The following is a 17,678-nucleotide window of genomic DNA, read 5'->3' on the forward strand; positions in this document are numbered from 1 at the left end:
GTGGAGTAATGGAAAGGTCATGGGCTTGATCTCAGGTTGGAATGGCCTGTGAATTGGACAGTTCATGTGTGAACTGGTATTCTGATTGTGTCTAGGCACTTAACTCAGACGGTGTCTCTAGGGAAACTGCTTCGCTTAGTGAACTGAATGTCGCTTTAGATCAAATGCACCTGCTAAATGAAAAGAAACCTTAACCTCATCTGGATTTTTCATTGGATGATGCTATTATCCAATGATCAGTATAATGTATTTTTCTTTCCTTTTTTTATTATTTTATTTATTTTATTTTACTTTTGTTTTTGTTTTTTTTCTTTGTTTTTTGCTTCTCTTCTCCTTTCTTTTTGTTTCTTTTCTTTTTTCTTTTCATTTTGTTTCTTTTTATTCTTTGTTCTTTTTCTTTGTTTTTTCAGTTTCTTTCTTTTTCTTTTCTTTTTACATCAATTTTTCTTGTTCTTTTGTTTGCTTTTTTATTTTCTCTTCTTTTTGTTTCTTTTCTCTTTTCCTTTCTTTTTTCTTTTTATTCGTTTTCTTTATTTCTGATTCTTTCTTTCCTTTTCTTTTCTTTTTACCTCTATTTCTTTCTGTTCACATTTTTCTTTCATTCATTCTTTCTTTCTGTTCACATTTTTCTTTCATTCGTTCTTTCTTTCTGTTCACATTTTTCTTTCATTCTTTCTTTCTGTTCACATTGTTTTATTTCTTTCTTTCATTCATTCTTTCTTTCGTCTGTTCATTCATTCGTTCTTTCTTTCTTAATTCATTCCTTCCATCCATCCTTCCAAACTTTCAACTTTCCAAACTTCCAACCAGGAGTTCTTGGAAATATTTTGAAGTTAAACATTTTGCTATAAAACTGAAATTCTAAAATTATGAACTGAATAAAAAAATATTTTTGTCCTGTCTACACATAATGTATTCTAATAAACAGATGATCAAAAACAAATAATTTTCAATGTGATCATGTTTTTTTAGGGTGAAGTGTGTAATTTCTGTGCCAGTAGTGGCACCAAATTGAACTGCAAAAAAAAAAAAAATGTTTACACACATCATCCTTAAGGAGAGAAAATTAAATGTTAGTCATTTAATATAATTAAATTATTATTATTTAACTTACATATTACATATAAAATACATTATATTTCATAAAAATACACAGCAAATCTGCATTAATTCAACATAACTTTACCTACACTTTATACAAGTGTACACAACTGGCTAAGACGTACAATCACTAAAACCATTTATGTTGCCTGCATAGTCTGTTAGGTTAAATGCCATCTCCCCACTGAATACTTTATCCTACTTTAACAAAAAACAAAGTGCAGCAACATCATCATCGGATGTTAGACTAGAGAGTCGCCTCACTGTTGATATTTTGGATAGAAAGGTTAAGTGCGCATTAGCTTGCAGAAAAAGATTAGAACCAGCAACTCACACGCAAATTATTGTTCTCATCATGAGCTGTTTGACGCTTTATAACCTGGTGCTACAACAGAGAGATCACTGTCATAATGAAGTGACAAGAACGCAGCACATTTGTGTCTTTGGGTTTGTTCTGAACAATTGCCAACAGCTTTTTATCAGTGGGCAGATTCCAGGGCATTCAGGCTGGTCTTTGATGTTGCTCACTTCTAAAGATATAGCATATTAGCATCCCTGTTGTGTTCTGTGTCTTTGTGTATTCCAAACGGTCCAAAAAAAATGAAAAGCTCTCTGTTCCTGAGGGGCTACACTCCTGTGATGTCAAGCTCAGGAGAAACAATATAATGACGTCTCAGCCCCGCGGTAGTTTCACCCCAGGTGGCCGGTGCCTTGTTCATTCTTAATTAGAAACTGTTAAGGCAAAGTGTACAAACAGAGCGAGCACAAGTTTCTAATACTGGCTTCTTTTCAATCTCACTAAGTTGACCTTTCAAAAGATGGCACTAGCAGGGAAAGAGCCCTCGTGTTCCAGATGACTTGATTTTTATATGGCATCAGGGAAAGGAGGGTGTTGACTTGCGCTTGATGCGGTGGGACTGAATTGTGGAGCTTTTACAGCACACTTTAAGGGAACCGTGAGTACTCTCTGCCTGAGTGGAGCCCTTTAGGCTGGGTTTAGGTACCAGCGTCATTGACATGATGAAAGCATGAATGAACAGGTAACAAGCTCTTTTGTGTCTGGATAACAGAAGCTTCAAATGACAAGGAAAACAAGGAATAACAACCAGTGAAGCTTTTACTTAAAACATTCACCAAGGCTGAATATTTCAAATACAGTAAAAACAGTGAAGCACCGAATTCATCATAAACAACAAAAATACAGTGTAGTCAGATTTTTTATTTACGGGAGTTTTTACGAGATTAAACTGACCTTTTTAGTAACCTAATGTTGAGAGTTCTTTACTCGCTTTCTGTACACCATTTATTCCATGCTGTTTTTTCATTATTTTATTTTACAAGAGAACTTGCGAAGTCTTGATTTACTACTAATGCGTAAAATAGAAAAAAAAAAAATGCATAAACGCATCTCCGACTGTTTTGTCTGTGTAGCCTATAAGAATAGGCCTATGTCGTGCAATCACATGCAGGTTTTTTCAGACCGGAGACCATAATCGTGTAATAATTTGTTTTATGATATGAAACATCCAATTTTTCTTTTCAATTTTTTTTTTTAAGTTTTGCAAGATACTAAACTTTTTATTAGTTGTCATAGCAAGTGATTTTAAAAGTAGGATGGCTCACTTTTTATAAGATGACTGAAAATTTTACTTGAATTCGTAGTTTAATCTTACTTTTGGAAACCTAACTGTTGTATAATTATTATTACTATTATTATTATTTCTGTTGTTTCTAGAAGTAGTAATTTTGATAATAGTCAATAGAAAAAATAAAACCACACACATTTTTTGTCCAGAGAATAATTACACATTATTAAATAAAAAGCGTCCCTGCACGAACCTCTGCCTCCGCCAGCAGGACCTCAATTTCAAACTCAGTAAAGTTTTTTTTTTCCTTTGTACTCGTCATTCTCAAGCATAGAAATTCGAATATTGGCGACATTTTATAATTTTATAAACATTTTATAAATGAGGCCCCTGAAAACCATCTGGATTTGTATTGTTTTTGTATTTATGTTTTAACCACTTAAGCTCGGGGCGTTTTTTGGTATTTTCGCCTAAATTTAACATACTCAAATCGTATCCGGGTCCGCAGGGTTTAATAAGACATTCATGCGATATTTGCATTTGGTCACATTCATTATAAATAAATGATTTCTATTACAGTAATATGTTCATGCTTGTGTTTTTTCAGATTGGCTGTTGTTCAGATCGTGGCTGTTGCCTGGAACTCTTACCTCTCCTGGAAAGCAAATAAGATGTAATGAGATGTCCCAGATTGACCACTACCTCACACACGGGAACATTTTTGTTTGTAGTTTTTTAACAGTTGATCTTTATCAAATAAATGTAGTAACCTACTCACACATAGGTGCACAAAGCTTACAGTTTTCTCAACACAGGTCAAAGTTGACAGTAACGTAATTCAGACCTCTGACATTTTATTAACCTTTGAAATTAACACTTGAATTTTTTGTGCAATATAGATTCTGTAAAAAATGTATATTAATTCAATACATTTGATTTAATCAAATGTTTACCAATGTTTAGATGGTGAATTATGGTTTGTCAATAACTAAGAACAGCAGGCCTGTTTGTTACAGGATGTGACTCCATTTTGAGTCTTTTTTTTTTTTTGTCTTCTGTGGTCACAGTGATTTAAGTTCAGGAACATGTGATTGACAGACATGTGAAGTTATGGATGTTACGTCTTCTACTAGGGCATTGCGTTGATTAACACAATACAATGCTGTGTATAAAATACATCTTTCACAGAAGCCAGAACATTAATTTCCTTTATTTCGAATGCATTTTACAACTACTTTATAACTCAAAGTGCTGAGAAATCATGACAAATTCAAAGGACATAAAAAAAAATAAAAAATAATGCATCACATTAAAACACCACATATCAACACCCTAAATTAAAAGTCAAAGAATACAAATAGGTTTTTAACCAAGCTTCAAAACTAGATTTACTAGACTCTAATTTCAGATGGCAAGCCAATTCATAACTTAGACCCTACATTCTTCATGAAAGCGTCACTCTTACCAGAATCTCTTGGAAATATTTTGTGTAAAGCCCTTGACAAAGACAGTAAATCTGTCAAATATGTCCTTTTTTCAATTTCTGTGTCTGAATCTTGTTAACCCATTATCCTCTCATCCTTATGTCATGTACTTTATCACATTTGTGGACTTGGTGTAGATCGTCTATATTTCAAAGGAAACAGCTGACATTGAAAAAAAAAAAGTTTTTTTTTTCCTAGCACAACGTTGAACCAATAGACCCTGTTCTTTGCTGCCCTTGCCAATAGGATGTGGGGCGGCTGTTCCTCAGCTTGACTGCAATTCACAGCTTCAGCCTGCAAATCAGCTCTTTGAGTGGACAAAGCTGTCACTGGATAACTAATGTATCTGTCATCCCTCCAAAAACAACAAATCACACCTACTGCTATTAAGAAATATACTGGCTCTCTGTATTTTTGTCTCTTCACACTGATCAGGAATGTAAAGCCATGTTTAGGATTTTCCTTCGAGAGTGTCAGGCTTATATAAATATCTCCGCATGTCAAGCTAACGCTTTGTCACTCTGGGGAATTGATGGCTAGCCAGAAACAATAGTCAACAGTGACTAAACCTCTGCATCTGGCTGATGAATACATTTTTCTCAGCCACTCTTTAAAACATGTTATATTTTACAGTCGGAAAGCATTTTAATTCATGACTACATGGTGTATTTTTACAAATAATATTAATGTCAGTATTATTAGGCCCCAAGTCACAGGGCTTTCTAAGGATTATTAATATTATAATTTTGTTTATTATAAAGGTTTTTGGGCTCTTAACATGCTCAAAAACTCTTGAAACTTTGAAACCTCTGCAGTTTGTTCATCGTATGAGGCCGATCACATAGATGTGACTATTAAGAGTCAAAGTTATAGCACACCAACTGGCAGCAGGAAGTATCATTTTCAAAATACTTTCAAAATCAGCCTCTTATTTTTACTCGATTATCTTCAAACTTAAGCAGAATAATTTCAAAACACTGCAGATGTAAAACTGCAAAGGGATTCTTGACATCTTAAATACTGTTGCCATGGCAATGTGTCAAACTTAAATATTCTTTTCCGGTGTTCTTAAGGCACTTAACATGCTTAGAATTTCATGAAACTGGATACACAAATCAGTATTAAAGGTGACATATCATGAAAATCTGACTTTTCCAGGTTTTAAGTGCTATAATCAGGTCCCCGGTGCATCTACCAACCAAGGAAACGTGAAAAAGATGAACCCAGTAACTTTGTTTTGGTAAGCCTTTTTCTGCAAGCGTCTGAGAAAACGAGCGCGTCTTATTTCGCTCACTTGGTGACGTTGCAAAGGGATCTCATTATAATATTACCGCCCCTTAAAGTCCACGTGAACCGGAAGTTGCTGTTTGATTAAAGATTACCAAGACAAACAATTTTTTTCAGCGGATTAACTTGCACAGATTAATTGTTCACATCAAGTCTAGCAATGTGCGCTAGTAAAGTAAATAAAGTCAATTTTGATTTCATGCAGACTTTAATCTGTAAGTTTCCACCCACGGCACCGTTGTGTTTTCGCAAGCGACAACGGTGTATTAGTTCTAATGCCATGGCGAAAGTTTGAGCAAAACATGCTAACTGTTCTGCCTTTAGCTGCACAGACGAGCACAGAACACTGCTGATGTTTTTTAGCAGGTACGAGCTGTAATGGCGCAGCTCTATTCTGGAAAAAGGGGCGGGGAGCAGCAGCTCATTTGCATTTAAAGAGACAGGCCTGAAAAACAGCGTGTTTCTGCTTCTACTCAAAATAGGCATTTTCAAAATGTTATAATAAATTATCTGTGGAGTATTTTGAGCTGAAACTTCACAGACACATTCTGGGGACACCAGACTTATATTACATATTGTAAAAAGGGGCATAATATGTCTCCTTTAATGATAGTTAGACACTGGCAAATGCTCAGAAATGGGTGTGGAGGAGGCACTCTATTGTGCCACCTTTTGACAAAAGTGGGGGGAGATGGGTTAGTTTTTCCTACAGTCACCAATCTCGGTACATATATTATTCTCATCAAGCTGGACAACTTTCTATTTTACAGTCATTAGCTATGATTAACAGGAAGTCGGCTATTTTGATTTGAATGTGGATTTTTGGTAAAATCAGGCTGAATTACTGCATACTCCTCCTAGGAGAATCATGCAATTCACACCAAACTTTGTCTTGAATGGTGCTGTCATGGCGATTTATTAAAAATAACAGTAAAAAAAGATAACAGTAATTTTCTTACAGACAACAGTAATAAGATTAGAAATCTTTTAAGCCTAATCTTGTTCAGCTCAGTCTCCATCTATTAGAATGACGAATAAATGCATAGAATCAGTTGATATGTACTGTACTTTCAGTATACTTTTACATAATTATTATTAATTATTTATTTTTTTAATTACTATAATCCTTATAGAGCATTAAAATCATTTTTTAAAAATCTTAAAGATCATAACAATTTTTATATATCCTATCGTTTAAGCCTAATCACTTACTGCTCAGTTCAGTTAGTTAGATTGGCAAACAAATACATAAAATAAGTTAATATGTACTGTACTGGTAATATGGTTTTATATAATTATTTCACAAATGCTTATAGATCATTAAAAGTTTTGGTAACACTTTACAATAAGGTCTCATTTGTTAACATTAGTTAATGCATTAACTAACATGAACTAACAATGAACAATATTTTTACACCATTTATACATTTTTGTTAATGTTAGTTGATAAAAATTTTCATGTTCATGTTAATTCACAGTGCATTTACTAATGTTAAAAGATACAACTTTAAATTTTAATAATGTATTAGTTTTGAACTTAATATTAACTTAATAAATGCTATATAATTATTGTTCATGTTAACTAATATAGTTAATGTTAACAACTGAAACCTTATTATAAAGTGTGACCACAGTTTTATATACAGTTTTATGTACTGATCATTAAAAGTTTTGGTTTACAATAATATATTATATATATTAGCCAATGAATGAGGTCTGTCTGCGTCTTGAAAAATTTCAGCACCTTGGACAGAGACGGAGCCTTTCGTGTCCCCGTCACGCACTTCTGCTCTCCTCTTGGCCACAAATGAGCAGCCACGCAAAAATCCATCACGACCGCAGCTCCTTAGCATTAGCACCAAGTGATTTTAAAGTCTAAGGACCAATAAAACCATTAACTGATCACCTGTCTGTTACAACTTCGGATATATTGTCTTTGAAACCAAGTTTATGACTTTGCAACAGTATCAAGATGACCTTTTCTGATTGAAAACTTTGGAGAGACAAAGAAACGTCTCACTTTGTCCTTCGGCTCTACAGCTCCTTTACTCCACTCTTCGTTTCACTTCAGAATTGCCTCATTTACAAGCAGTTTATGCAGCTCGACTGACGTCAATGGAGCGGTGTGTGATGTATATAACCATTGAGCTCCAGGAGCTCCACTCCAGTCTGTCTGCAAACACTCTTCCTTACAAGTACTCTTAAAGCAACAGAAGACGACCGAGTAAGTTACCTTACCCGACTTGCTTTCAACTTCTTGACTGAGGCCATTCGAGCTTAGACGCGAGCATGAGATCTCAGTGTTGATATTGTACAGGACTGTCATTATTGTTCATTCTGTGAGCTGATTGTTCGGTCAGGAGTACATGGCGTCCGATTTCAAGATTCGGTTTCTGTAGCTAGTAGATAAGTATTAATTTTGTTGTTTATTTTTACGCATTTTTAATGATTATTTATTACGATAGTGGCATGACTATCATAGTTTTTTAACCGTAGAACAGTGATCATGTTTGTGCTTTACTTTTATTCAATAATTTATTTGTTTTGATATTTATTTGCTTTATAAACGAGTTCAGATGCAAATTCTTTGAACTCTTCATCGATATTAGCTGATGCACGATTTATATTTTTATATATTAACATTTTTATATCAATAATTTAATATTGCACATACAATACAAAAATCTATTTTATGTTCATTTATTCTGTTTAATTAAAAATAACCAACTCTTAATTTTGTAACTAATATTAATAATTTTTTTAAATAACTGTATTTGTTAAAATACAATCATTTATACTAGTACTTTACTACAAAACGAACTCTAATTTGTACTACTATATAAATCAAAATAACATTTTAAAATCTTGTACATTTAGTAATTTATATTAGCACTTTTATATTTATATGTACTAAAAATAACATTTTCATTTATATACTTGATATTAAAAAATATAATAAACAACTATCTCAATTTTTGTAATTTATATTAGCACTTTTTAGTAATATTTTAGTAATATTTTGCTAATTTATTAGCACTTTCATATTTGTTTACACTAAATACTAAATATTTTTACTCATTTGTATACTTTCTGAATTTTGTCATTTATATTAGCACTATGTATATTTACTAAAATAAACTTTTACTTTTTGTTTTAATTTTACAAAATATAAAAATAACTCATTTCGTAATCTCAGTTTTAACAGACTTAACAGATACTTTGGCTGTGTAGTTGTGTACTAAACTTTTGGTTTGGTTTGAACGCGTAGTAACACACCTGGCTGTTTTCCTCAGGAAGCGCGCGGCTGTGTCCAGCATGAAGCCCGTCCCTTTGGTCCTGCTCATTACTTCAGTCTTACTGACCACCCACGTCCCGCTGAGCACCTGTCGACCCCGCGATCTGAGCCTCATAAACGACCAGCTAGACGACGTGCTCTTAAACAGGGCTGGAGACGACGCCATGTCCTACCTCCTTCAGTATTTGCTAAGAAATCTCGGAGCGCAGAAGGCAGGCGGTGTCCTGCATCTCCCGCACTTCCCCACGCCGCAGCTGCGCTCTCCTCACGAGGACAACAGCTTAGAGGAGCTCACGGAGTTTTCCAAACGGAACGACGATCCTCCGATCTCCATCGACCTCACCTTCCACCTGCTGAGAAACATGATCGAAATGGCGCGGATCGAGAATCAAAGGGAACAGGCGGGACTGAACCGCAAATATCTAGATGAGGCTGGGAAGTAGCTGTAGCTCATTGATGATGCTTTCAATCGGCGAGTAAAGAACAAGCTTAATGCACTCTTTCACATCCCAAACTCTCGTTAAACATATGACTTTCACCGATGCCTCCTGCTCGACCCACACTCTTAGAAATAAAGGTTCTTCAGTGATTTCTTGCCACTGCAAAGAACCTCCTTCTCGTTCTTGAGTTAGCTGAGGTTCTTTGGAGATGAAAAATATAGGTTCTTCAGATGATGCTATTAGTTTCTGGCATCCTGCAGAAAAAAAAGATCACTTGTGGCACCAAGGTTATGTGGAACCTTTATTTTTAAGAGTGGCATCTATCTGTTCGCCAGAAGAGTTTCTGGTGACCTGCTGCTGTCTCCATCACTTCTGGACCATTTCAGAGCCAGGAACCAAGAGCCACAACAGACCTACCAGGACCTCAAAACACTGCCCACGGCAAATGATCAGTCAGGGTGGTTCACATGTAACCAAATCAAGAAACGAATCAATCCACAATTGAATGGTGCCCTTTCAGTGTTTACAGTTATTGGCCTCCTAATTAGAGTTACACTCTTAAAGGTTCTTAATTGGCATCTATGGTTCCATAAAAAAAACTTTTAACATCCATGGAAACTTCATAGTGGTTCTTTAGATTATTAAAAAGTTCTTCTCACAAAGAATGAAATGGTTTCACTGAAAGGTTATTTGGGGAACCCAACATGGTTCTTATATGGCATTGCTGTGAAACCCCTTCTTTTCTTTTGGAACCTTTATTTTTCAAATGTGTATAAATGGAAGGAGTATTACTAAACCATTACAAATCCTGTTAGTATTTGAGTAACCAGTCCATATATAATAGGGTTTGCATCAGTATTGCTCACTAGTTACTTTAATGAGAGCTATTCTCAATGAAGTACAAGAAGGCCATTGCCAAGAGTAATTTCTGTTCAGCTGGTTTGGTTGCACCCTCTCGCTTTGCCAACAGGAGTGCATGCTTTCATGACATAAAATGCTATACTTGGTAATAACACCAATATTTACCACATGCATAATGCCAGATGCTCACTGTATACTAAGTGCAAAAGTATGTTCTCCTCACATGGTTGGAAACAATGATCTGTAGCACTTCAACCAAGAGGCTTACCCACATTTTGTGACAATAATGTTGGACAATATTACAAAGTGCTTGAGATATACTGTAATTTTAAGATCACAAAAAGACCAAAACAGTTTTAAACATCCAGGATGTAGAAGCTACAAAGAATTTGTAATTCCTCTTACTGAACTAAGAGGAGTTTTAGGACCACAAAATACCAGATGAAAGAAGCTCTTGCCATGTTGAACGGATTAAAGAAAACCTCCTCCTTATAGTCTCTCTTAAGTCAGCACAGGAAATACCCTAGAAATGAAAAATAAAATATATGAGTTAAGTCTTCCATAATCTTCCACTTACACTGAGTCTATTTTAGTCATAAATGGGGCAAGTGGGAGAGGACAGTGCGTGCTTTGCATTGGCAAGAATATATGTTCACTGAACACTCATTTCTTAGGAAGTGCCATTGTGCAAAACTGCATGTTATGTAAACTGTTTGTTTTTCATATCTAAAGCCATTTAAGCATAAAATGAAGAAAGGAAACTCTTAAGTGATATATTAAGCTCAAGTAACTGTTAAACAAGTGGCATCTCGTCCCGCAGATTGGTTCTCCATCCTGCTTCTGACACCCAAAAAAATCCTCTTACTCTAGGAAGAATTACAGCTTTAAATTACACGAAGGCTGGTGCATCAGCTTGTGACGCACCACGTCTTCAAAATAAGATCCATCCTCATCTCGAGTGGACACTCCATGTATGGAATTGTTGAGCACATACTCAGACCGAATGCTGCTCTCTTTCCCTCCATGAATTGATCAGTGGGGTGACAGCAGAAGTGACAAGGTCAGCGTCTGTGAGCACATGCATCCAGTCATATATCTCCACTGCCATATATCCTAGCTGGTGGCACAGAGATGAGCGGTTATTAAGTAATGGGTGGATGTAGACTCACGGCTCGAGATATATTGCTTATCATTATGTAAATTACATATTATATTGCACCTAAATGAATAAACATGACTTTGTATTTTGAACATGAATCTGCAAAAATAAATGAGACTACATGCCTTTTACAAGTAACTGCAAACATGTAATCCTCATTATCACCCATTAAAAGTGGTAATGATTATAGCAGACACAGGTTTATAGGAAGCCAGCATCACTGACATTTACACAAGCATTAACGTCATGCAGAACATAACAGTGGTGAGTAACAGGTGAGATGCCACTATAGAAAATTGCTGTACGTTCTTTTGAAATGTTAAATACATATAATGAACTGATATACCATGAATTGATCAGTGGGGTGACAGCAGAAGTGACAAGGTCAGCGTCTGTGAGCACATGCATCCAGTCATATATCTCCACTGCCATATATCCTAGCTGGTGGCACAGAGATGAGCGGTTATTAAGTAATGGGTGGATGTAGACTCACGGCTCGAGCGCAGGTGGGGGCGGACGGACCATCGGAAGCCGAGAGGAGGGATTCAGAGTGTCTGCCACTGTGATTTAGCCCTGTTCTCAACACTGCTCTTACTGTATGGACACACGGTCCTATTAGATCAGTAAAGGACCAGAGAAAGCTGCACGCTGTCCTGGCCCACGCTGCCCTGATTAACTGAGGTTTCTGACCTTTACATTGAAGTAAATGAACGGTTATTTTAAGAAAGCATGCACAGGTGGGGATGCCCCTGTAAGACAGGATACCCACTGTTCAAAGAACAGGAAATGTCTTTTGAGCAAATGCTATTTTACAAGTTAAGCCCTGTTTGTAGTATGTATTACACATTGGTTAGTACGTTTTGTATGTTTACTCACCACGTTGTTGCAACCATGACTGACTTCATTACATAGAAAGTAAATAGGATAAATTATATAATGAAAGTGAATAGTGATTAGGGGCTGTCTTCAAAAATGTCAATAAATCAATCAATCAAACATAGTTAACATGACATAAAATAAAGCCATAGGAAAGCTTGAAATCAAGGGAGTGAGGAAGAGAAATTTAAATCAATGCTTTTTGACAAGAAAAGGTGCATTGACTGGGAAGAGATGCAGCAGAGATGAAGATCTTCTGTGAATAACAACTTAAATTTTTGCCTGTTTTTTCTTAAATAAATTATTTTAAGGTTCTTTTTTTTTTTCTTCTTTTTTTTGGATCTCTACATCCTTTGGTGACCCTTAGTGTCCAAATTTTATTTTAATACATTTAGTTTTGAACTATCCACTATATATTGTTTTATAATTTAAAATTTTACTTGAAAAGTATATTTTACTATATTTCTTTAAAATAATGTCCTATTGGCTTAATATTTTGTTATATACAGCAAAGGCATACACTGTATTTAAATTTTTAAGTGTGACTTAAGTGTCCCCATATAGTATGTCCAAAGTATTTTGTGTCTATAAAAGAGAATAAACTAGATCCAAGTGTTTATGGTAGCCTTACAGAGGCTTTAGTCAGCGAATATTTAATAAGGTTTGCTGGGAGATGACAAATGTACTCAATAACACAATGAGTGCCAATGTTGCCAAGAATCATCACGTCATCAGGATGGGACGTCTGCATAATCTGGCAGATTCACACTAATAGAGGAGAAACACTTTAACCCTGTAAAGTCTGACGTATTAAATAATCTAACGTTTTGAAGTTAAGCAGATTTTGTTAAGTATCATACTTGATAGATCAGGCTTTTATGCCTCCTGTAATATGATATAGGAGAATATGGAGCTCATACTTGAGGATGAAGAAGTATGAGGCCAAAACTAAGCAAAAATGCAGTTTGTTGCAGTTACTGATATTTATATGGATAAAAAGTAAGATGAAATTCTGACAGCTTGTAATGTAAACCAATGAGATTTTCAAATCAGTATAGCAGACTACTTACATAAAATGCACACAAATATCAGTTGTCACTCTATCTCCCAATAATGTCTTTGTAAGATGATATTTAAATGTTTAGTTTTATGATCAAAGCTCTGTAATTTCGATTGTGGGGGCAAAATATATAATGCAATGCAATACAATGATGACTGAGATATTTACAAATAAAAACCTTACTCAAAAGCCTGATGTATCATATTTGATAAAGCATGATTTTAACAATTTTTCTAAATGAATAAATAAAAAATGTGTGGATAATCAAGTAAACCTACTCGCTTCAGTCCAGCAAGTGTTCATCTTGAAAAATTACTAACAATATGAAAGTTATTCTTACGTTCATAAAAATCAGTAGATTTCACAACAACATTTTACAGCAAAAAGACACATGTACCACATCCTGAAGGTGGAACTTTTTGGAATTATACTTAACAGCCTTTTACTTGCTAAAATGTATAAACAATCAGATGACAGAAGGCATGCAATAGATTGTGTACAACACGGTTTTCAGCAAAGTATGGATCATGTTAATAATTTAGAGGCCTTGGAAATGTGTGTTTCAAATATGATACAATAGTCTTTATATGGTTCAACAGTTTTCAGACCAGCATGTACATAAATAAAAGTTAGAACATGGAAAGAAGTACAAAGAAAAGGCTAAATTCCTTAAAGGATTGTTCTGACTTGCTTTCTTCTATGGAATTAAATGAAGAAATTTTGAGAAATGGAAGTCAGTGGGCTCCAATGTTGTTTGGATCCCAAATGTTCTTCAAAATATCTTTGATATTCAGCAGAAGAAAAAAGTCATACGGTTTTAGAAAGACATGGGGGTGAGTAAATGGCAGAATTCTCATTTTTGGGTGAACTATTCCTTTAAGGACCATGATTTCATCTTTGAAACTAACCTTGGGTTTAAAAATAAGTTACAAGCGTCTCCCTGATTCACCAGTCTGACCAGGTGAGGGGGTCAGGTCTTCAGGGGCTTCATCATCGCTGTCTTCCCCATCTTCACCTGCAACAAAAGTACATGCTTCATTTTCTAAATATACTGCAATGCAACTTCAACTTGCAGACGCAAATAGACATCAATGTATATGTGACAGATGATGTCGTCATAGCTGTGAAACGGTTACCTGTTCGGAAGTTGATGCCTCTCAGTATGTCGGCCACATCCTCTGTGTTGATGATGAAGTGGGCCATGCTCTCGTAGCCCGCCTCCGTCCGCTCAATGTTGGAGGCCTTGGCAGTGTCTGTGATCCTGTCAAGGACAGAACGGTGAAGTCGTGGCGGCACTCGGACAAATATAAAAGTGACGGATAGCGTTAGGTTCCGTTCCTCCATCTCCCTGCGGCTGCTCGTGACGCAGGTGCACGAGACACCACGCGACGTCTCCGCAGGTGGAGGGAAGCATGAAACATAAGACACAGCTAGACAGTGTTGTGAGTGTAAGCATTTTTCTAAACAGTTAGAGGTTTTGGGGGAAAATGTGATGAATGCTGACGCATATGTTATTGCGCACATTGCTTAAAGTTTCATTCTACAAACGAGAAAGTGTAAAAGTTACTTCTTGGAGGCAACATGTTTGTCTAGCAGCATCAGTAGAAAACTTGCATTTACTGAAGGAAATACCTGTGGTAAAGTTAATGCTGAACTTTCAACTTTCAAAACATATTTTCCCTTGTCAGGCTCAAAGTAACCATAAAAACCAGTGACTATAGGGGATCAGGATCACAATAACATACAGATTTGTGCTCAACAAATAAGACTTTTCAATATCTGATTTTTCAAATATTACCACAAATCCTAAATATGTGGTAATGGGGTGCCTTGCAAAGTACTGTAGTTATTTATTAATTAGAATAGATATATATATTTTATGTTTTAGGGTTGAATGTTTAGCCAAAATGGATAATATAGACCTGCAAATACTGCAACACACTACACACACATAATACATATTAATTTCTGTTAATATTTTTCTACTTTGTTGAAAAAAAAAATCTGCATTGATTTTTTTTCCCATAAAAGAGTTCAAATATTGCTTGACAAGGCCATGACAAGAGTAAACATTAACTAGTAAACAGTGATATAATGGAAAGACTATAAAATAAAAAATAGTTCTGTTCTAAAAAGGGTTAAATATGGCACAAAATCTTAAAAAGCCTAATAAGTATAAGTCAATGAGGGATTTTACATTTTAGTCTTATATTTCTTTTGACATACACTACATTTATACACACACATATACATATATATATATATATATATATTATTTATTTATTTATGAAAGAAATTAATACAAGTACAAAAATAATCCTTTTAAATTGTAATAATATTTCACAATATTACTGTTTTTATTGTATTTTTGATAAAAAATAAAAAAAAACAGCAAGTTGAGCATTAGAGACATCTTTCAAAATGTCTTACTGACCCCAAACTTTTGAATGGCAGTGGAAGTTCTAAGCATAACATTTGTAAAAGCCAAAATACACAGCATACCTAAGGCTAAAATTATTAAATTCAATAAAATTATTAAATTATTCACAAAACAAGTTCAATGAGTCTACACATTAAGCATTTGGAGATCAATTAAATGCAGACATCAGCAGAAAATAAATAAATTGTAGTATAAGGGATTTCAATATGTACAGAACAGAATATTTTCCACAATATTGAGCCAGATGAAAGCTATGAACCAATGCATAATACAGTGGGTTGTTAGGGGTGGGAGGCTGGTTGAGTCATTGCCTGTGAGGTTGTTAATCATGATTGTTAGCCTTTAGAAGGTATCAGTTATTGATGAAGCACACATGCTGAGCATGGTTTAGTTTAAAGGGACAGGGTGAGAAAATGATTTTTGGGTGAACTATCCCTTTAAAACACTCCTAAACGCATCACTCATAGCTGACTTACTTCTTGAACACTTCCTTTGCGTTCTGTGAACACAGCAAAGAAGAACACTCATTTTAGGACTAGAGGATACAGCAGCAGATTAAAACATAAAACCCGCAGTCCTCATCGTCACAGTTTCACTGCATACACAAAAAAGGGCACATACTAAATCACTGGCACTTATTATGCAGCCTATTTTGACACTCTGTTTCCACTGAGAAGAGCTAGTTAAAAAGGAGCAGTGCTGCACCTGAGGCTGCCACTTTATAGTGAAAGCTGTTTCAAAAAACAACCTCTCCATCACCTTCGTTTAAAGTCTCTTTCCGCGGACTGCAGCTCTCAGCCATGGTGAAGTATTGACCGTTTGAGCCACTAGTCAAAGGACAGGGGTCTCCAGCTGTGTGAGGTTCTGCTAATCAATGTCAGCCTTGTCATTAAAGGATGCTTGAAATGTAGCAACAGGCACAGTGTCAATCAGCAAACAGCATATGCAAAGGCTGGATTATTTGCATCAAGCATCTCTGGGGGGCTCTAAAAGCAACAAGCACTGCCGCCAGAATCCCCGGTGAGGTGTTGCAGCATTAGCTCCACACAGCTCAATAAGACCACGTCAGATGTTCACAAGCACCTGTACCACTATTGATCACTGGCGCCAGAGGTGTGCGTGAGTTAGGTGTAGAAAGTGACCATTTAAGACACGTTTATAGTGTTGCAAACTACTTTGAGGCTAAAAATCTAGAGACTTTTAAGTATTTAACTTTGGTGTACTATTCAGATATGAATGATAATCAAATCATGCGGCTTGTTAAGGAAAGGTGTGCTACTTTTCAAGTGATTGGACTGGGGTTTTGCTTGGCTTTTTATAAAACAGTATAAAAAAAACAGATGTACATTGAAGGAGGGTGCCAAAACATATTTAGAGATCAGAATATTATAGAGACTTCATACACTCTAAAAAAATAAAGGTTCTTTATTGGTATTGATGGTTCCATGAATTCATCAATTCACAGAACCTTTTTCATTGCACAAAATGTTCTTTATCGTAGAAAAGGTTCTTTAGATTATTAAAATGTTGTTTAAAAATGTTTTTTAGACCTTTTCATTGAATGGCATTTCAAAAAATGGTTATTCAATGGCATCGCTGCAAAAAAACTTTTTTGGAACCTTTATTTTTAAGAGTGTAATAACCACCCTAGCATCATGGCAATCAGAAAAATCATTTGTGGCGAAGGCACTTGTTGTACCTGCAGGAACACAGCTATCTGAGGTTCTTCCATAGACTGGATGGCTGTCTCCACCAATTTGACGGATATCTCCAAGTGGTCTCCGTGGCGACGGATAAGGGAGCGGACATGGCCCAGTTTTTGATCCTGCTCACGACCGACAGTCTCTATTAGTTCCCTTTTACGCTCTTCTAGGATGGCGTAAAATTCATCAAACTTATCAGAGATGTACTGCATCTGCTGGTGACCATTTTCCTACAAAGGATAACCAGTGACTGTGTTTTAGTTTGAATTAAGAGCAATATTTAAATCACAAATAGCTTCTAAAATATATTTAAATATATCTTTTTACTATTTAAAATATATTTTTTTAAATTTAACTGTTTATCATCACTGGCTAAGGCTGGGCAA

At 35.5% G+C, this 17,678-nt stretch overlaps 1 protein-coding gene and 1 pseudogene across 2 annotated transcripts in view; one reads left to right on the forward strand and one right to left on the reverse strand.

Moving 5' to 3' along the window:
• Window positions 1–7,177: 7,177 nt before the first annotated feature.
• LOC107675048 (UI-like) lies at window positions 7,178–10,350 on the forward strand (annotated as a pseudogene).
• Window positions 10,351–10,409: 59 nt separating this feature from the next.
• LOC107675051 (tripartite motif-containing protein 54-like) overlaps window positions 10,410–17,678 on the reverse strand; it is a 15,338-nt gene continuing 8,069 nt past the window's right edge. Inside the window, exons 5-9 of one of the 2 annotated variants that reach the window (XM_016469241.1) lie at window positions 17,289–17,522; window positions 16,066–16,088; window positions 14,286–14,410; window positions 14,058–14,164; window positions 10,410–10,577 (exon numbers count right to left, since the gene is read on the reverse strand). In XM_016469241.1, the coding sequence (XP_016324727.1) occupies window positions 14,076–14,164; window positions 14,286–14,410; window positions 16,066–16,088; window positions 17,289–17,522 (471 nt within the window). In that variant the 3' untranslated portion in view covers window positions 10,410–10,577; window positions 14,058–14,075. The remainder of the gene's footprint in view (window positions 10,578–14,057; window positions 14,165–14,285; window positions 14,411–16,065; window positions 16,089–17,288; window positions 17,523–17,678) is intronic. The other variant, XM_016469242.1, reaches the window with a different exon arrangement.

Source organism: Sinocyclocheilus anshuiensis, unplaced genomic scaffold, assembly GCF_001515605.1.
Source record: "Sinocyclocheilus anshuiensis isolate Anshui unplaced genomic scaffold, SAMN03320099.WGS_v1.1 scaffold776, whole genome shotgun sequence".
Lineage (NCBI taxonomy): Eukaryota > Metazoa > Chordata > Actinopteri > Cypriniformes > Cyprinidae > Sinocyclocheilus > Sinocyclocheilus anshuiensis.